The 22,160-nt window shown below is 33.9% G+C and overlaps 1 protein-coding gene across 2 annotated transcripts in view; it reads right to left on the bottom strand.

The window, feature by feature from the left end:
- LOC106637219 (uncharacterized) overlaps positions 1-22,160 on the bottom strand; it is a 187,964-nt gene that overhangs the window by 143,248 nt on the left and 22,556 nt on the right. For both annotated transcript variants that reach the window (XM_089596132.1, XM_089596133.1), the window contains exons 2-6: positions 12,548-12,669; positions 11,065-11,194; positions 8,819-8,983; positions 7,339-7,543; positions 4,202-4,326 (exon numbers count right to left, since the gene is read on the bottom strand). In XM_089596132.1, coding sequence (XP_089452258.1) covers positions 4,202-4,326; positions 7,339-7,543; positions 8,819-8,983; positions 11,065-11,194; positions 12,548-12,660 — 738 coding nt within the window. In that variant the 5' untranslated portion in view covers positions 12,661-12,669. The remainder of the gene's footprint in view (positions 1-4,201; positions 4,327-7,338; positions 7,544-8,818; positions 8,984-11,064; positions 11,195-12,547; positions 12,670-22,160) is intronic.

The following is a 22,160-nucleotide window of genomic DNA, read 5'->3' as shown; positions in this document are numbered from 1 at the left end:
GATAACGTTAATTTTGTTATTCAGCCTTCTTCAATAAGTTATGGATGCAAGAATAGGAATTTAAAAATGTAGAGTAATAAATTACAAAATACAAGCATGCTTGATTTGTTAAAAATGTACCTACGCCTGAAAAAAGCTTTGTCTTATGCTGTCGTGTGCTGATTGAATTTGTAGTGAAAAATCTTAGCTCAAAAATAACAGTGAATAAAAATTGGAAAAAAGTTCAACACACTATCTGAAAAATTCACTCGGTTAAATAGATTTAAGAAGATTCGTTTCTATTATCAGACGATTGAAAATTTGATAGTTATTTTTTAATGAAAAACAAATCATTTTGATACTCTTTTATGGACAACAACTGCAATGAATGTATTAAACTTTAATTTAATAAATTTCAAATCTTGGGTATGTGTTGTTGTCTAAAACAAGGGATGAACAAATCTACCTGTCTCTTTGCAATATGCTACATGAGTATTTTTAAATCGAGCGGCAAAATGTAACATATAGACAGCAAAGATTAAATCAATTAGTAGTAACTGACATGAAAAAAAATAAATAAAATGGTTGGCAAGATTACCAGTTTTTTTATTTTTCTTGTTAGTCCATATCTGCATGCCCAATGGAAAAATAAAAGAGCGATACAAAGTATATAGTATTAAAAGTATGAATAGCATTATTCACAAAGCAATAATTAAAAATGCAAAAGTACAAAACAAATGTTTATTCTAAAGTAAACGAAGGTCAGTAGTTACTACTATTTCAAACTTTTTATCAAATTAGTTTTTTTTTAAAGTCCTTAGAAAAATTACAATACCTGAAAACTTTAATACACAATCTCTAAGTTTGAAATAGTGATGAGTGTAAAACTTTTTTAAAATAGTCCATATATACTATAAAATAGTGAGTATACACTATTTAAACAGTAAAGCGGGCAATTTCACTATTTTAAAGTTGTATACTTATAGCGTATTTGAACTAATAAATATTTACAATGCTACACTCAAATTGTTTAGTATATTTGAGGAAATCCACAAAAAATATCACGTTTTTGCCCCCCATTTTTATAAAAAAAATTTTTTTGAGGCACACCCTTGAAACCAGGCTTATTTTACTCGTAGTGTAATGTACTACGAGAAAAAAATTTTGAACACGAGGTTCAGTAAGGGTAACATTCTTTTTCCACGATGTACATGTTAATGTTTATGATGGGGTCATTTTTCATATTAGCCCGAAAAACACCAAAACTCAACTCGATGTAAAGTTTGAGGTTTTAGGCTCGTTTTAATGCCCTGTGTACCCTGTGCAATTAAAGGACTATATATAAGTGATGTTAACGTTAGTACTGTGTGTGCAGAGATATACATATACGTGTACAGTTTAGTGTGAATCGGTAGGTTGGTGGAAAAATAGATGGGTTGACGGACTGTAGCGATTATTGTAATTATTGATTGTATTTTGTACGTGTAGTTAAGGGGAAGAGCGAGACGTGTGCGAGCTGAGTCGTATGAGAGAAGTAGGGGAAAAAAAAGAGATGGAAGAGATTTCGAGGCAGTAGGACGCGAGCAGCGAGACTGAGAGGACTCCTAGACGGGCCTTCATGAGGGAAGGATGTTGAGCGTGTGCGCCATCGAGACGTCGTTCAACTTACGTCCGTCACCAGCTCTTGGCGATCTACGGGAGGCATCATCTGCAGCCTGGCTAAAGACTACGCAATCACGAGGAGTAGGATGGCAGTGGGCGACATCGCGAGGACACGACGCTGACAACTTCCTGGAGATGGTGGCCTGGAGGTATTTCGCGTAGTGCGTGGTAAGGGTAGCGACTAGTGGAAAAGTGAGGGAGAGGGACATAGTATGTGGCGCCGAAGTAAGGTTGTGCGAGTGTAGGATGTTTCGAGGATAAGGTATGTGGTTGAAGGTACTAGGGATTTCGTTGAGGTTGTGGAGCACAGTAGGAAGTGTAAGCGGGGGGATCGAGATTACTAAAAGAGTGAGAGAGCGAGAATTCGTTGGTTCGAGAGGAAGACGTTCGGGTCAAAGAGAGCTTGGTGGGCGTGATCGCTTGAATCGCAAGTAAGTCAATGCATTCGAGAAGACGGGAACGGTAGCACCGCGTGAGAGAGTGCGAATTGCGAGTTAGCGCCGGAGGTAGCGTCGATTCTTTAAAAGTGTTCATCCTTTGTAAATGAAATAAAGAGTAGTCTAAAAGTGAAATCCTTGTTAGTGTATTTATTTGTACGAATGTGAGATATTCACATCCTAATTATTTCCCTCGGGAACTGTCCGCCTCCTGACGGACAATCCACGGCTAGTTAAGAGTCTACATCGGGAGAGCTGAGCCAAGCCAAGGCGTTTGAGAGGGTATTGGGTCGTAGAGTTTGTTTGTTTCAGGTGTTGTATGTAATCGGAGGTGTTTTAGTGCGTTGTACCGGGACGGCTTCGCGTCGACGTGAAAACGTCGATTCGAGCTGAAAATGCAACGTTACATGTTACATAGCTATAGATATGGTATTAAAATGCAAATCGCGGAAGAAGGGTGTCACTCTCACTAAACCTCGTGTTACAAATTTTTTCCTAATAGTGCATGGCATCACGAGTAAAATGAACCCTATCTTGAAGGTGTGCTTTAAACAATTTTTTTTTTTTTTATTAAAATGGGGGACAAAAACGGGATATTTATTGTGCATTGCTTCATTCATTGTTAGTGCTACTTGGAATATCGTGTACAGGTTGTACAACTGTCTTCATTCGGATCAAGATCGTCCAGTGGATTGCTGATAAATACTTAGAACTGAAATTTATATCAACTGGGAACGAATAAACGTTCCTAATTATTCACTATTTTTCCAAAGAATATACAATAACATAGATTAAACAAAAAAAATTTTTTTCCTAGGCTCAAATGATTATGAAAAAAAAGGATAGATCAAAAGTGACATCAAGCTCCTACTGCTTTTTTAAATTTTCAACTTTTACAGGTAACTACTAAAATTATCTATAAAATATTGTAAGCCTTTTAAAATAGTTACATAAATTAAAATCAACTATTTAAACAATATATCTATGATTGAGAGCATACCAATTTCTAAGGTTTTATTTGAATCCTGGATATTAATAAAATAACAAATTTAAATAATTGTTCTTGCTACAATTTGGGCACCCTTATGTCTTAAAGAGCAAAGAAAAAGTTTGCAATTTCGCATTAAATTTTTTGTTTGAAACATAAAATATACGTAGGGTAGTAAAGTTTTGAAGAACAAAGCCAAACCATTAATGCAATAACGTTAAATGTTGATTTAATGCTGGCTTTTTGGAAACGCTTCTAATAGCTCTAAATTGCATTGTTTGTGTATAATAGTGTGACATATTATAACTTACAAATATTTTCAAGTACTTTTTTACTGCTTGTGAACCAAAGAAAATTAGCCACAGAGACACCTATATTCAATAGCATAACAACAGCCTGCATACCAACATATTTTCTCGTAACTAACCATCTAGAAGTAAGGCAGGAATCTCACTTACCTTTAACAGTTATAGCTGGCTCGTTCACTTACCAACGTTAGGTACAAACAGACACGCAGTGGGTGTTTTCCGCAATCGTCGCACTAGCAAGTAATTTGAGGTTGCGCTCTACGTTACCATCAGGTTGGTAAGTCAACTATACCTTGAATTAAACTGGCGCTCTATTCCGTAATCTGGCCAGTTTAAACAGCAGACGACGTGAAAGTCGAGAAAAAAGTGAAGATTTTATTGCTGTTGACTGTTATCTGCTGTTTTTACTGGCCAGATTACGGAACAGAGCACCAGTTGATTCAAGGTAGTTGACTTACCGATCTGACGGTAACGTAGAGCGCAACCTAAAATTACTTGCTAGTGCGACGATTGCGGAAAACACCCAGTACGTGTCTTAACTAGCAAACCGCGAAATTTAATTTTATCAACTGTATTGTAACAAAAATGAGATCTATTATAATATAACAAACTTAGCAGTCATAACTTTGTTTAGTGGTTGTTTATGTGATTTATTTTATTGTTATGGTTGTTCCAAGGGTTTTAATGTGATGAATAATATGAAGCATGGAATCTTTATACAGATTGCGAGTTAAGACACTGCCCGTTACAGATAATACGACACTTGTTTTTTCATATTATCCTACTATAATGATAAGTACGTACAGAAATTTCATTAAATGACTCACCATATGCTCTATAGCTTTTTCCTCGATCTCGGTCCTGTTCCAGTCGACTCGGAAGTTGAGCGGCTGCAGACGAGCTTCCATTTCACGCAGCCATTTTCGAAGGCACTTTACTTCATGCTCAAAATCTGTGGGGTCAAAGATATAAATATTACAGTACAGAAATAAGCTTCCCATTAAATGTCGTATGCGTCTCGCAGACACATAGGAATTCAAGAGCCAGACTTATTCGCTGAGAGTAGCTTTTCATTCATGTTTAAATTTTGCATTTCATACTTATAAAATTTTTAGTTGACATTAAAATGATAATCGACTAATAGTTATTTAAGTAAATTATACAGTAGGGATTGCAATGACTGTTTAGGTACAAGTTGTAATGATAGTACTTTTATTAAGTTTTGTCTTTTGAATTATAGTATCGCAATCAGTACGATACGTATGGCAAATTATTGTATTGTTACTTTGATGAAATGATGGTTTGGAGGGTAGATTATACAAAGGTTATTTTTTTCTCACAAAATCTTCAAAACAAGGTAATACAAATCTCCAGGATAGTCACACATAAAAGTCTCAAAATTTTTAACGATTCAGCTTCACTTTATCTGAATGTATACATTTGAACTCCTGTACTATTCCGAAAATATATGTTTTTTTCAATGATTAAAATACTTACTACGGTTTTAATTTTTTCAAGAAGCTATCATAAAGGGGTTCATGTTCATCCGGAAAAACATTTTCCGACTTACAAAAATAACTTACATGTCGGGTAATGTCTAAGTTTTTAGTAAATCTACAAAATGATAAATGTACATCTCCTGAATAATTACAAAGCTTTTCATTTTTCGCTTTTTATCATCTTTTCTTTGATATGTACAATAATTCAGTCATTTTAAATTGTTTTAGTTAGATTAATGCAATCAGTAAGTACTCAAAAAAATGAAGCATGTATTCTTAAAATTGTGTAGTTAAAAAAAAATGAAGTGGTCATTAGCCTAAAGCAAATTTATGGTGATACATCAAAATTATATCAAAAACTATTTTTGTATCAAAGATAATTTCATATCGTCATCGAATTCAGAATTGATCACCCGCAAGCAAGCATTTTTATACACTTTTTTTGTAGCTACTTTACTCCTACAGGGTTATTATCCTATAGCTGCTAAGTTGCTTTCAAACAAGTACTTGTTCCTAGTTTTCGAGAAGCATTTTTGTAAACAAAAAATATGTAATGCAAGGTGTTCAGAATGTATCAGAAATGGTGGTTTTTGTCGGATAAGTGGCCCTCGATAAGAAAAATAGACTCTTCACGTAAGCGCTATCGCTCCGTGGCTACATTACGTCCCTTGGACCGCAAAATCGCCGCGGATACGATGGTACTTATCCGACGAAAACTACCATATTACAATGCTGGAAAAAAATTTAATTATTTTTGGTAAACTTGTGATGATAAATCAATATGTGTCTTCCAGTCTACACCTGTATATGAAATGAAATGTTTACATACAAAAATGAGTCATCTGCCAAGTATCCTAACTTATTCCTAAAAGAGCATGTATGTACAGATTCTAGTACATGAGTGTATAATACTACCACATTAGTTATGCAAATGTTTTTTAAAGACTTTTTTGGTGCAAAGACTGATCATTTTTCTCTCAATATGACATCGATTAACATTATTCTTTTTTGGATTTTACTTGCTTGAACTAGTCCGTCACACTGCATCATATAGTTACAGTAGTGTAACATTCTAAAAAGGACATCTGACGGTAAAATAAATCTTTTAGAAATTGGATTAAAAAAATAATTTCTTATTTTATAAGTAATATAAACACAGCCTTGCAAATGCACAGTGTATATTAAAAGTTTTGTGTTAATCATTTAAAGTGATGTATCACGATAAAATACAAATTATCTACTCACAAAAATCATGCATTGTCTCGTTAATATGCATGACTTTTTTTATGCGTTTATATAACTGTTTTTTTAACAATACTGAACGATTGCGATATTTCATAGATGTATGTTTATAAAACATATCTTACGTAATTCTTTATGGAAGAAGTATCAACGGAGCCTTGAAAAATACAGAAGACAATAGATCCGTTTGATTAAGTATCATTTCAAGCATACATGCATGTGAATGGATTCAAGAACCAAGTCTTGTTATTGATACTCTATGTGCCTATGGTTGTGATTTACATAGGTATTTGATTCTTGACATTATATTTCAAAAGCAACAAAGACAATTTTACTGCTGCACAATCATTTTTTCTTTCTTTTCCACAAGTTTAGGATTTTTTTAGTCGAGAGATTAAAAGGACTTTGCAGCAAGTATTTTTCATAAAGTGTCAACTAAAATAGTCAAAATATAGTTTACTTGGGAGACAAGGATTATCGATTATCGAAAATCTTTAAGTAGGAATTCAATTTTTATCTGATACGTTGTTCTACAAGTTAGAGCTAAGTACGAGAAGAGATTAGCTAATTTTGCAAGAAGAAACAAGCTAAGGTTATTCTATTTATGTTCTACTTCTATTATTTTTTAATACAATAAAAACTTTATTTCTCATTTAGTTGCAATGCTGTAAACTGAATGAATAGATAAATAAATTTTTCAATTTTTATCAAAAACTGATCGCCTTTCACTTACTACTTTAAAAAGTTTTTCGTTTCACTTTGTTTACTGAAATAGTACAAATGTTATAATTTAAATATTTGCATATTAAGTTTGGACCCAGTTAATCGGTATTGCATTTTAAAGTGCTTAAAAAAAGCTCCAATGTATAATAAAGAAATATCTTGTGATTGTCAGATTTTCTGAGGTGTAATTTTTTCCCTTTCAATGATTTTCTAGATTAATTTCAAACATTGAGATCACGTATTGAGGTCGTAACATTTTCGTGACACGCGATGAAAGACCTAGGCATGCAAACGTGCCTGAAAAAGGCAATTTAGAAATTTAATTTCATGCAACTTTAATTAATTCATTCATCAATATAGCTACCCATTTACAATCGATTTCCTGTTCTAACATTGTTTATCGTATGCATAACCAAAATTTGCCAAGAGAAAATAGTTAAAAAGTACAAAATGTCATGCGGCGAGGTGCAAAGCGTCCAAAACCAGGGCGCGATAATTACCTGCGGAAACATCTTGATTATCGAGTTCATCGGGTCTTTGCACTGGTGCCATTATCTGCTCAACGAGATCCCACTTGGCGTTCAGATGATCAACTCTCCATGAGACTTCTTCCTTTAAGGAAGGAGCCCGAGCAATTAATTTCTCCGACTGCTCGTTGAACAATCGTCTGCGGTAAGCCTTACGGCGCAGCTCCTCTGTGTGAGCCTGAAAGTGAGCATTAGGATTATCATTAGTGTCTTTCAAGTGCTGATCCGTCCTTTGCATCAGAGAGCTATTGATTTCTTACGCGGTAAAATTTGCTGAATGTTTAGTAATTACAAACGTTATAATTTTTATTTTTCTCCCTTTATTAGCTATTTGCATTTTTTTGGACACAAAAAATAGAAAATCTCCGTAATCGTTAAATCTTACAACGTATTGCACGTAATTCTTACGTAGTATGTGTAAACCTTTGTTTTTTTTCTTAATGATGTAAAATGTTAACAAAATCTTGAAAAAAAGAATACTAAATAATTTTGGACATCTTTTTTCATCGTTATCCGTTATTTTTACGAATGATTATTTGTTAAAATTCTGTGCGCATCAAAAGCACACATTGTACAACAAATGTGGTTGTCGTAAGTTTACGTGAAAAGTAAAAGCAAGTCCAGCGAATGAGGTTGCGTAATGTAGGATAAAAAAAAATATAAAAGTTACAAGACAAGTTTAAGTGACGATTCTTCTGTTTTATAACATTACCTTATAAGATTTTTAAAACGAGGAGGTATACAACTTTACGTAAGAAAATATTGTGAAGAATTTGTGGCTTACGATAATATCGATTTTTAAGAAAAAATCTTTAGTTTTTCTTACGTGTTATTATTGTACTTAGATATTTTGAAATAATAAAAATTTCTTTTCATTTAAAAAATCATAGTTGGATTTCTGTTTTGAAACTTTTATTGTATGGAAAGTTAAGGTACTTGTGTAAGCTAGATAAGAAAATTGTAAAATTAAATTATTACCTTATAGTTTCTAGAAACATTTTGTGTACCATACGTTATTTGATAAGAGAGGAACTTAAAAAAAAAAAAAAAAAAACGCTTGACTTTTGAGGTAAGCAGCAGCTTAATCATTTTAATTAGTTTGTTAATTCCTCAGCCAATAAGTCATAAATTTTTTCTAAACGTCAAATCAGCACTGGCGTTTAATTAGCATAAGCTTTGCATGCAACAACTCTAACATTATTATAACGAATCGAGAAAAGAGTCAAGTTTCTCTTATCACTCCACGACACATTTATTCCGAGCAAACTTTGTTACAACAAGTGCTCTGTAGGAGTACTCGGTGTAGTGGAAGGGAAGCAGGCGTCGCGTAGTATTAATTATACAAACATTCCTTGAGCCGAAGGCTCGTATTTCGACTACACGTGTGAATAATTAGCCGAGAGCGAATTTAGCCGGACTCGAAAGCACGACACACTCGCACACGGGCACGTACCGCGCGTAGGCCTTTATCCAGTAAATTTTCCTCCTTCGAGTAGACCAGCTCTTGAAGAACTCGCAGCCACGAGTAAAGCTCGGAAAACTGACAGCTGACTTCCTTCAGGCCCCAGGAAACGGTTGCGACGTCGCCTTCGTCCCATGACAACTCCCCATTAGCCTCCTGTTGATTCAAAAACATGAGTTATTTTCACATTTAAAATCTTTGAGATTGCATTCTAAAAATATGTCTTTCCTCCAGTACGAAAGAGTTGATGAAATATTTCAACTAGAGGTCACTCATCTTTTTACGAGTATTTGCAAAATTTTCACAACTAAATTACATGCAATTTGGTAACTGTCGTTAAGTTCTTACGCGAGGAATTGCACTTTTTTTTCATTACACTGACTTGTCTCGTTCAACTGATTGAATGTAACGAAATAATTAGCGGTTTCAATAACAGTGATTTCGAATAAACAGAAATTATTCATCGTCCGATTTCACTCGTAGTTTACATCCTATGATCACACGCAGTAATTTCTCCGGACATGCTCACTTCGTTATTATATTAATTATATTTGTCAACAGACCAACAAGATTTCACATCAGATTTAACTTTAGAATGTACTTCCTGTTTATCTTATGGGAACTAAAAACGCTAGGTTTTTTTAAAACAGTCATGTTTTCCTGATACTGTGACCACTCGAGATTTTCAGTAGTCGATAAATCGATTTCATTAGATGACCTGATAGTAATTTGTGAAGCAAAAGAATTTTTTGATTGTATTTAGAATGACCTAAAAATTTTCCAACTATTTATCAACTCAAATGTACCTTTTCACTAGAAAATTTATTGGTGATACAAACTTTGACGAAGAATATAAAATACATTGTCCAACTTTTACTTTGTATGGGGATCAAATACTTTGTATGACGTAGATACTCGCATACTTGTAAACTAAAAATAAAAATCTGTTTACATCTACTCCAACTGCTTAGTCAAATCATAATGCCTAGGTAAAAAAGCAAAACTTTTTCACATGCAATCTCTTACTAACATAACTTGTATCAACTGCAAGAACTTGTATGCGCATATATAATTTTAAAAAAATTCGTAGATGGTTAAAATAAACCGCATCTTTCATGTTTTCTGGTATCTCTTGCAACACTGATGAAAAGATGGCTATGACGATTACTTATTTATTCATCCAACGAGTTGTATCGCAAATGTAGGTTAAATATACGTGCGACAATAAATGTTTTCTCAGGCAGATGCAGAATAAAAACAAACATAAATAGTAGGGTGTCCGATTCTTCATAGTTTCTGTTTCAGTCACGTACCTACTGGAATCTCTTTATTTGTACCTACCCTAAAATAAACTTCCTCATCATAAAACCCGAAATAAAAGTTAAATATACACGTGTCACCAGATGTTTTTCTTTTCCATTTAAGTAACATGGGGTTTTTGGCAATCCTAAGAAATAAATTTTTTTTACTCATCTAACAGTTTTTGTTCAATCAAAAGCAAAAATTAGTAGCTCTTATGCAATAAAATCACTCTACAAAAAAAATTATCGAAAATCGTTGAAAAATCAAGTTTTTGCCCATAACAGTAAAAAATTCGCGCTCTACGATAAACTGACAAACATAAAATCTGTAGATCATACAAAAAACTTCAAGTCTTTGCGTATATGTTTTTCTCTATAATGTAATACAAATACTGTTTTACTTTATTTCCTATTTTAAACAAAATATTCCTCGTACGAAAAATTATTTAACACGATAGTTCTGGATTGGAAGCAAAAAGATATCTTTGTGTGTCATACTTTGTAAAGTGTACATCGTCTTTCTGATGCTCTTAACAAAGAAAAACATGTTTTAAATTGTTTTAGATTTTTCTGAACACTTTCAACGACATGAACTACTCGAAATTCACTAAAAAATTTTTAACAGTTAATAATGCATTAGTTGATATTTTAGGCAAAGTATTTAACACAAATTTTTTTAAATCTACAAACTTTTACATACATGTCGTATGATTCAATTTTATTTTTTTCTCTCGTAATAAAGGTATTAGTCGTGCCTTATATACAAGAGCGTAGTCTTCATTAAAAATGTATCTACTTGTAATAACTAATGTGTTACTCTTACCTACGGTAAATGATTCGAAAAATCACCTATTTTTAAATAAGGGGTTTACAACTTAAATATATTGTCACAAACAGTTCCTCATATTTCTCCTGAATACATAAAGTAATACTAACCTTACAAGTATCAATGAGATTTGTATCCATGATGTAATCATAGTTCGTACGTATTGCAGCCCAAAAGTCGTCTTTGCCATCTTCCGCTCCAGACCAGTTCTTAGCACACTGTTCTTGCATTGGTTCCTTCCTGTAATGAGGAAATCAATTTTATGTCTTGGTATACCTATAGATGTATCTGATTGCAAGCAAAATACAGAAAGTTGAAAGTCCGTCTTGATAAAGATCTTATTTGTTTATGTCAAGACATGTTTGACTATATTTCATGCGTACTCCAAAAAATGGTAGCAATCTTTTGAATCTCTGTAACTACAAATAATATTTTTTCTGGTCTATTAGCTGCCATTAAAAATCACATTATGAGCTTAAGAAAGCTAATCAAAGTTTTTAAACAAATATGAGCTTTTCATCAATAAGAATTAACAATCCTACGTATTCTGAATATTTTTCAAATGCCTAATTGTAACATTTTCACTCTTAGTGTCCATGTGCTTAAGTGTTTTAAAATGTTGTTGTAAAAAAAAAAAATAGTATTTACTAATGATTACTTACACATACAGTAGTTAAAAGCATTATATGTAAATACATACTTATGAATACTACAATTCGATACCATTCTTACAAATGTACGTCTTTATAACCACAACTTTAAAATAAAAGTTGAGTATACAAACCATAATTAAAAATTTTTTTTTAAATAAAACATTTACTTTTTTTATTTTGATATGTTTTTTAAATTTAACCATTGAAAGACTATGACATATTAGTACAATGATTTTTGTTTTCAGCATATGTGTATGTAATAGACAAGGTAATTGACACACTCTTATCCACAGTAATTGATTGCAATATTTCACATAAGTATATAAAACAGCTGTAGTTAATGAGTCTGAATTAAATTGTAATACTCGTCAGACTCCTATCAAATAATTTTTTTAAATGGGATTTTTTTCTTACTTTTAAATAAAACGGATGTACTAACGTTATTGAAAAAAAGGTTTGGAATGTGAAATAAACTTAAATGTGAAAGTAGCTAGGTTGATGATAAAAAGTTAAGCTTACAGTATATAATATATGTTACGTAACACATTGATTCTTCATGAGAAAAATAGTATTGACTTGATGTCATTAGTATTCAATATCAATATTTTATTTCCTAAGTAGCCATTTTAGTTAAAGCTGTAACTTTTTCTCCAACAAATAAATATATGTATCGAATGGTACGTGATATGATAAATTATTTAAATTACAGATTGTAAACGAAACAGCTTGCCTCTTTTACAATAATGATTTGATTAACTTCCCAATTACTTGAACTGTTTCAAATTTCTAAAGTTATAGAGATGAACAAAACCGTGATAAAACTATTTTCATCAATTATTAAAAAGTAAATCATAACTGGAGGATTGATTACTTGTAAATATTTTCATTCTACGGGATATAAAAATCTTTAGACATAAAACAAAAATAGGATTACACTGACCTTTTTTTGGTAAGGCTGTTGTAAGGTCGATCCAATCTCATCCTCGCATGCTCCGCTCGCTCTAGACTATCGCTAGAGGGCTGCAGCGAGGACAGCGAGAAGCTCATTTTCATCTTTGTGCCCTGCAACAAAAATTATAAAAAAATTATTATCATACTATTAATAGTTATCTACTTAATTTCATGCCATTTTCCCGTTTATAATAGGTAATTAAATGCGCTTTATACAAATATTAGTTAAAAAAAAGAAAAAAACGCGCAAAGCAACAATAAAACTCGCCAAATCATGCGACTGAAACTCGATTCTCACGGCTATTAGAAGTCAAGGCTAAGGAAAAGGAAGTGTGCTACGGCGGCGTCGACTTCCCACCTTTTCATCTAGAATGCCTGCACCTGATTATTTACGCTCATACAATCGAGTTGCACACTATAACTAAAGATTCGTGTTTACAACATTCACGTGTTAGTAGGTCTCCGTGTGTCAATCCGTAAATTTTAGGACACGTGCTTACTCATCGAATGTTGGCTCATCATCAATGGACACCGAAAGTTATATATTACGGTAAGGATGGGCTGTAATTATATCAATTGACTGGAAAAATAAGTGGGTGGTGTGTGGGCTGTAACCTTTTTCTTTTTTTGCTGTTTTGTATCCAACGATTGTGTAAAGAGGTTTGGGTCATTGCTGTGTGATTGTAGTACAAAAATAATTTTAATACTAATCGTAGAAAGTGTCCCAAAATTCGAAAAATAGAGTTTGTAGGCCACGAAAAAGAGTTTGCATTGGTGGAAATAATAAATAATAAAATCATATGACTTCAAACTTTTTAAATAAAGTGCAATATTTTGACAAAAAAATTATACTTTTTAGAATAACATACGGACAATATTTTACAAAAGAAAAACATATATATATATATATTTGATACGTATCTACAAAGTATTAAAATTTATTTATATAACTGGACTTTGATAGAAAATTTTTTTTTTATAATTCAGTGTGTTAATTACAATTATCCAAAAGTAAAACGTTGTATGGTTATATATTTTAAAATTTTTTTTGAATTCGAGACTGAAGTCACTATTATTTAATTATAATTTACGTTGTAAATCGTAAGAGTCACACAGACGTACATAGTTTAGTTACTCAATTAGTTATCCTTCTTGAATTACCACAATAAATTTTTATTCCTTGCGAAAAAAGAAATTAAAATTCGTTTCTCACGAAAAAATTGTGATTCTGCAAAAAAAATACGACTCGCAACGGAACTCTCTGCGGTTAAGAATACGATCCGAGGCTCCCGCAAAAAAAATACAAATCGAAATACTAAGGAAAAAACATACACTTTAAGCGTCCTACACAATTGAACACGTTTCTGAATATTTTTGGATGATACTTTTTTATGATCCAATTAAGTTTTCATTGTGAGAAGCTTTATGATAACTAATTGTTAAATTTAAACGGTGGTGGTTTATTCAAGTACACCCATAAAACAATTTTTTTCTTTCCATAGGCGCAAACTCATTGCGTCCTTAGGTCTCACTTTACATCACCTTTAACCTACTTTGAGCCCACGGGTGAAAAAGTGTTTTGCCATCTCAGGGCAGAAAGTACGACTTTACACCCTCAAAAAGAAAAACATCATTCGGATCTTGGGAACTAACACAAAAAAATTCCCGCGCTTTGGGCGAGATTTTTTAAAACTTTTGGTGCATGACCTCTTGCACGAGTGGTGCGAACAATTTTTCATCACAACGTGCGTTGGGAAGGATACTTAGAGCCATATTTTATGGCTCTGCAAAGATCTCGATGTAAAAAATCAAGATCTGTAGAGCCACAACAGAGTTATACTTTGTGCCCATACTAGAAACAAATAGTTTTCATTCTTTAGGCGTTTTTTTAACCTTTGAACGTTTACTGCACCCTCAGTAGAAAAAATTAGTTTTGCACCCGTGGTGCATCTGAGCAGGGCAAGCATAAGCACCAAGTGCTTCACAGGTCTCTCGGGCTTGGTGATTACCCTAGCAACATGCGCTACCAGGTACGAAAACTACTAGTATACAAATGATAGCATATGTTTTGCTAAATAAAAATATTGAATTAATTTTTTTTTTTGGAAATATTGAATTGTTTCGCAACAGAACACCAAATGTTTCCACGATTGTTGCAGGACATTGCACTTGTACGTTTCACTAGCTATAGATTTAAATGAAAAATTATGTTCAAGTGTAGTATTTCTGCACAAAATAACAAAAAAAAAGTTGAATGTAATGAGAAGCTTGTTTATTCGTAGAACTATGGTTGAAAAATAGTAACGGCACTACATTTCATTACTTCTGTCGTTAAGGGGGTAATCGTGATAGGTTAGCTCGCGACGACCTCTCTCCATAAGAGCCCATGTATAACAGAAAAACTTTAAGATTTTTTTTCTCAAAAACTAAAGAGCTAGTTTCTTTAAAATTTTAATGTGTTATGTGTAGTGATAAAATGCGTGTCTCATAATTTTTTTTTTAATTCTATAGAAAATGAAATATCACGATAACCCCCTTAAATATACCTAGTTTTTTATGTAAGGAAAGGTGGGGCGGAATAGACAGGCGGATAATATAGGTATTTACTGTTTAGAGTACCATCATGTTTTAATATTAAAAAATGTTTTTACTTGTAATGAGATGATTGAAGGAGAAATGAAAATCAAATAACTGTACTTATTTTGGTTATGAAACAAATGAATAAGCCATCGTGTTAATTTGACGGGTAAAAAAATGGAGTATTCGAAGGAAATTCGTCTTTCTGTTCGGAAGGCTGAGCACTCAACATTAATTTGATGTAAGTCAGTTGATATTTTTTACAAAACTTATATTTGACCATTAAAGATTAACTGATGCATTTTTATGAGCAGTAGTTTTTATTCTTATGTACGCTAGAAAATCGGATTGACTCATCAGAATATAGTAAACTCAGTGGTACAACGACGTGGTTACCCTCTACCATACCAAAAAACACTCAAGAGTTAATATTTCTGTTGCTTTTTTCACTTAAGACTACGTAAATTTCCACAATGTTTATAGAAGTTCCTTGTCCCTTTGATATTTTTAGTTGAAAGTAAAGATGAGTGAAACATTCGACGATAAAACCATCCCTTAAGAATTTCTTGATGCTGCCAATTACACCACAAGTAAATCTTTGCCTGACTCTTCAAAAGAAAGATATTGAGTAGCATATGATTTATTTATTGAATGGATGAATGGAAATAAAACCGTTCAGAGTTAATAATAAAATTGTTTCCATTCCATCATCACAAGCAAACAGCTAGATGTGTTTAAAAAACTTTGATCGTACCATCAATACATCGTATTATTGTATGGATATACGTACATTGGTTTTATCCAATAAAATTGAATATATTTTTTAAAAGATTAGTTACCATATAATTTGTCTGTTAAAAAAATCTCATAGGGTTATTTAAATTGTAAGATGACATTACGAGTAAATTAAGCTTAATTTCAAGGGTGTGGCTCAAAAAAATCTACTTAGTTTATTTTTTTTATTCAAATAAGAGATGAAAACGGGATATTTCTTGTGAATTTCCTTATGTATATAAATGAAGGTATAGAAACTGCATGCTAAGCAAGATGTAAGATTTTTGACACAGTACAATTGCTTCACGTGTTCAATTAGTTACTAACATTAGAAGCTGACATCTCGAAAACTACACGTACAATCGTGTAAAAATTCCAACGGATTTTTAACCGTAATCAAATGAGGTTTCGGTCCACACTTCTAGAGAATCTGATTTATATCAGATTACTTGAGGAACTTTTTTAACGAATCGATTTGAAGGTGAGCCAAAAATTAATAGGACTCGAAGCAGTTTAATCAAATGAAGCATCTCGTATAATTGTTTTCATCATCGATAACTAAAACCGACTATTTACAAGTACGCATTTGTATATAAAATAACTAGCAGCCCCCGTCTCGGCTTCGCCCGAGACTTACTGAATGGAACACCGTAGTGTGTTTACATGTAATGTGAAACGTTTTCAGTTAGAAATTTTACATTTATTCCTGACACTTCTCAAAACTAAAATCTTCTTATTAAAAGCATAGTTGTTCGCAATCCATACAGTTTATTTGGTCAAATAATAAGCTGTAAAAATTAAAAAATTGTAATTCTGCTGAAAAGTACCGTGCGTTCCTTATGCCATAAAATAATCGTTAGCCATAAAAAGCGGTTGATTTGCAGTTTCTCCCGTATAATTTACGAAAAGAGCTATTTTTTACAGCTGTTAAGATCTTAAACTCCCAAAAAATATATATTAAAAAAAATTTTTTTTCTCTTATTTCACAACTTTATTACCAGAGCAACAAAGTCCTGGAGCTCAATCTCTACATTTTTATTGCCACAAAAATACAAATATATTTTCTACTTATTTAAAAATTTAAATTTAGATCTTTAAAGATTTAAGAGATTACTGTGAGGGTAAAATGAAAAGCCGATCTCTCACGTAATAGATTCTTTACTTGGCGATTTCGGCTGTTCCAATCTTGATAAATTTTCTGCGTCAGTTTCTTGACGCCTCAAATTGTATTCATTAGATATATTTGAAGTTTTCTTTCCAATATATCCTTTTGCGACTATTGGCATGCTTACGACTTTTGTGACCCCTAAAAGCTACTTTCTGTCAACTTTGTTAAGTTCTAATGTATTTGTTGGCAAGGTAGTTCGACGTCCGATTGCCCTAAAAAAGACCGGCGAGCTTCTTCAGTAAACTCTTTCTTGACTAAAGTTTACAGCAATTGTGACTGCCTGGATACCTCAGGGTGATCTTCTCTGGCCTGCTATTGAAGACCCAGACTGATCGGGAGAAAAATTACAAAGTCCGAAGCTTTGGGGCTAGTTGTAGTGCTCTTTTCTAACGTCTCCTGATATAACGTCGAAGATGTTGGTGTCGAAAGCACTTTTTTTTGCAGACTCAGTTGCTTTGATGATCTATGGTGGAGAGATTAGTAGAGATTGGTTCGTGATGCTTGCCTGTTGGAGACTTCCATTGGCTCAAATTTTTTTTCCCCTTATAGCTGTAAGGTTCGCCCAGCGCAGACCTTGAAAAGGATCAGTGATTCCTGGTTAAATGCTTAGAGTTGAGAGGGTAATATAGGGTCGTCGGTCATTCGAATCATCTCCAGAAATCGAAGTAACAATGTGTTTGCTGTCAAGGTAATCTAAACTTAGGTGGCCCTTAAAAGGACCGATGAGATTAATGGTTGAGTAGAGAACGTAAATGCTTCCATTGGCCCTGAAAAGGGCCAGTGGTAAAATTTCCAGTCATTCCTTATTATTATTCTTGATGATGGAGAGCCAGCTGCGGGTAGCTTGACTCTTACCCTTGGAGTCTCTGATGTGGACGGAGACCGTACATAAGAGAGGTATGCCACTGATCAAAAAATATCTCGTCTTTGGGTTGTTTCCTGGATCACCAACTGCTCATCGTTAGACGGGGAAATGTGGGGATGCCGTTGGGGACACGAGTGACACGACCACTGAGAAGGAAGCCGTTATGGCTGCGCGTGCCCCTCAGGGCTGTTTACCCTGGCTTACATTTGGAGTATAAAATTCTCTGACGGCACCAGGCCAGATTGTAGTATGGCCATATCACCCTGAAGGGTTGGAGCAGGATATGGTCTGGCTAGACACGTCTCCTGGTACTCCACCGAAGACGTCATCGGTTGGAATGATTTTTTTATCGGTTGCACTCGTCAATTCAGGAGGTTCAAGGTGATAGTAGACCTAGATCACTTGCCTATTGGAGAAGAGCGTTGTCGGTAACCGGGGTACCCAGCTACACGACGATCATCTACTTTCTCGATACAGCCCGATGAACTGCTGGTAGACGAATGCAGAAATTTCTGCGACGCTCCGGCGTATTATAACCATACTTATTCAATTCTGTTGCAGGTAGCTTCGATTTTATGTCGATGCCACCTACCGAACTAAAGTGAAAAGCTGGCGTATTTTTGCAAAACTTTGAGCTTATTTGTTGCTATTTTTATTAAATTTTTCAAGATAAAAACCAAACTAAAACTATCTAGGAAGTGTCAAGAATCGGTATGCAAAATTTCAGCAAAATCGGTTCAGTAGTTTTCGCGGTTAGTGATTACAACGGTTTTAGCGACTTTGCTTTATATATTAGTAAGATAAGATAAGATTGACACACATATATTTATTTGAATAAAATGAATAATAATTTATTACATTATTTTTATGTTTCATTTTAAATATTAGAACTTTCACTTTCTACCATTTTATGTATTTGTCAGAGACCCCCATCATGATTCTTTCCTATCAAGCTTATGTGCATAAAAAAGACATAAATATATATTGTTGCAGCGGTCCCTCCATAATATTCTTTGTTCCATTATTGTCCAAGCACGCAAAACTCGTCACTGCGAGGAACCTAGTCGCTAGTTGAAGTTCAGCTCTTGGTAGAAAAATCTCTCCGATCGCAAAACCTACGCGAGAGCAACAAGGAAAACAACCACTAACTATCCATCACACAGTGTCCCGAGTCTGTGGGTAATCTAAATAACCAGACGCTTGGTAGTTTCGGTTGAAAATTTTTCACCTGCGGTTCACCATCGTCACTCCTCGACAACACAAAAATCGGTATATCTACCCACGAACAAAATGCAGCTGTTGCTGACGATGCACAGAGCGCACAGTTCGATGAGCTAGTCGTGCTTTGGTTTGACAACCCTCTTTTCTGCACCAACTACTCTCAGAACTCGAGAGAGATGGTGAAAGAAGAGAAGAAACGAAAGTTTTACACAACAAAAAAAAAGGAAAAGAAGAATGGCGAGACTAAAAGAAAGGGAGGCCCTGTGTTACGGTCGTGGAATCGGTAAATATTTTTGTGTGCGCCACCTGCGCTCCGATCAATGCACGCGGGACCGAAAAAGGTTCCGTCCAAAAGATAAGGTGGAAAATAGTGTACATAACTGTAATAGGAGCTGAGAAGTATGTACTTGTATGGTACGTGTATATACACGCAGTTCTTGCGTCTTGCATCCACAAGTGAGTCATTGAGGTGGCACTGCAGCCATCTAATTGCAGGCAGCGCTCATACATGTGCGTACTGTATGCACATACGCATAACTATATGTTTGTACGGTAACGAGGACACAATGGGAGACCCTTGCTTCGGTCATGCACTAGTGTTATGTTATCGTATTTCGTAAACACACGAGTCTTTCCTCTTTTTTTAAACTTAGCTTCCGTAGGACTGATAAGGGTGATGATGATTACTCACAAGTGTGCGAGTGCCCGTGAGTGAACAGTCCTCTAGAAGAAGTCTATTTTGAAATGAAAAACCGTTGCCAACGATTGTGACCGCGTGCGCTAAAGAAGTTTGATAAGATAGACAGCTGAACAAACGCACACCATTTCCACGAAAAGATTTCTCTTGTATACGATCTACTGTAAAAGTTTTCGCTTTGTACTGGTGCGTTATTAGCAATGGCGTTTTCCGATGTCTTTCTCTCGCTCTTTCATCTTTATGACTGTACAAGGCTTGATGCTATTTGTTGATGCTTTCAGAATCACCAAAACGTGAGAGGGTGCCAAGTGAATCTTCAACTGTAGGGACGTTAATTCGAGTTCCGCAGAGCCCATTTTGACCCTTCCGCGTGTGTTCCTTGGAAAAACACTCATACGTGCTCCCTTGCAGAATGTTTGAGACTCCTAAAAATAGTCTTCCACGTTATTTTGCCTCGAAATAAGCAACGCACGATTAAAGAATGCGCCGACTCTGCAGTTGGTTAAAGGATGGTCTACTTGGAAATGTAATTTTAAGCCAGTGGCAGTCACGATGGAGTCGCATCAATTACTGTTCTGACAAGCTCTTTCTCTTTCACTCTTTTTCTTTCTCGCAACTAAGGAACACCACTTTTCACTTTCGATCCATGTGTGTGTGTATGTGTGTGTGAATGTAATTTTCTTGAATGATACATTGGTTCCGAGTAGGTGTGCTGTCTACATGATATACTTCATACGATACAGACCAGGTAGTTTATACAGTTTCCTGTCTCTAAAGTCTACCCTATTTTTCAAGTTTGTTGTACGCTATTTTTTAGCAGAACCACTGAGGACTTGATCTTACAAATACATCATGTAAGTTTCAATTTAAGGAGGATCTTGCAACCTGATAATACTTATTATAAAAACATTAGTCTAACCGGTTGAAATCATCAAGCAGTAGACGACTGCACGTTTTTTACATGCATTTAAAAATAGGGACTTTTATAGCTACTTACTTCTCACGCAAAGATCTTAATTTTTATCACGATAAACTACATTTTACTAGAGAAAAGTTGAAGGACGAGAAATGGTATTTAAAAAGAATGTTACGTTGAGCGAACTTTGGCATCAAACATCTTGAAATTCTCCGCAATATACTGAAACATTGACGGTAGATTTGTGTATAACGAATAAAAAAATCATGTTAAAAATAAGTAGTAACATATCCATGAAATTCCAATGGGGTGTGCTGATAAACTTTAAAAACTCTTTCTAAATTCGTTAAAATAAAGAAATTTACAATGGATGTCTTGTAAATAAATGAAAAAAACCACAAATACAAAACGAATAGTATACATACGAGAGTGCAGATTATAAAATTTTGAGAATTATGCTCCAGATTTCTGATAAGTGAACCTTAAATCAAAGAAAATATTGTACAGCAGAACGAGTATGTGAAAAATCGAAATCTTATATCCATAAGATAATAAGGAGGGTGTAGACGATAAAATAATTGAATTTATATTCCTGCAATATCTGATATTCGCATTCAGTGACCCAAAAAATAATTGAAATAACGTTTGGTGAAAAAAACTAATGATTTCTAATCCCACCAGTAAGCAATTACTGGTACTGATTTAATGGTTTTTTGAGTATTTGTTAAAGAAGTTAATAGTAGTGTCTAGTATTACTTCTAGGTATTCAATAATTTTTACCGGTTTAGTATAGATACCACTTGTTTGCGTGTGAATACTATATAAGTAGATACATTTGTTCATGTTTATGAATTAGTCAAGAAGTAGGGTATTTCATTGGTTGATTAAAATTTTAATCTATAGTTGTCAGGTGAATGTATAAATTGACCTCAAGAGACTGTCTAACGTAGTTCTGTACTTGGTTCCTTGGTTGACTATATTACAAACGTTCACCATCTGGTAATTAAGAGCAACATAAGTTATACATTTAAATACATGTTTGTACAGGTGTATTTAGTTAGTTAGTTTATGTATAAAATAATACGAATCAAATGAATAATTCACATTTCACAAAAATCATACCTTGAATGAAAGATGAAAGAATCTGATAGTGCAAATATGTGTTAGAAAATCAGCAGTAATAAGAAGCTAGATAGAATTCAAGATTGTGAAACTAAGTGTTTGAAACCAGTAATTATTTAAAAGACCGTTATACATGAAACTGTGGAAATAATAAAATAGGAACCAGCTTAAACAAATATCAAAAGTCAAGAATATCCATGTTGAAAGATGACAACTAACTACAGGTTCAACCAATTAGTGTGCATAAATTAACGGAAAAAAC

Source organism: Copidosoma floridanum, unplaced genomic scaffold (genome assembly GCF_036245765.1).
Source record: "Copidosoma floridanum isolate Cflo_tuat_1 unplaced genomic scaffold, Cflo_Japanese_pri ptg000029l, whole genome shotgun sequence".
Lineage (NCBI taxonomy): Eukaryota > Metazoa > Arthropoda > Insecta > Hymenoptera > Encyrtidae > Copidosoma > Copidosoma floridanum.
This window is presented reverse-complemented; position numbering and strand designations above follow the sequence as displayed.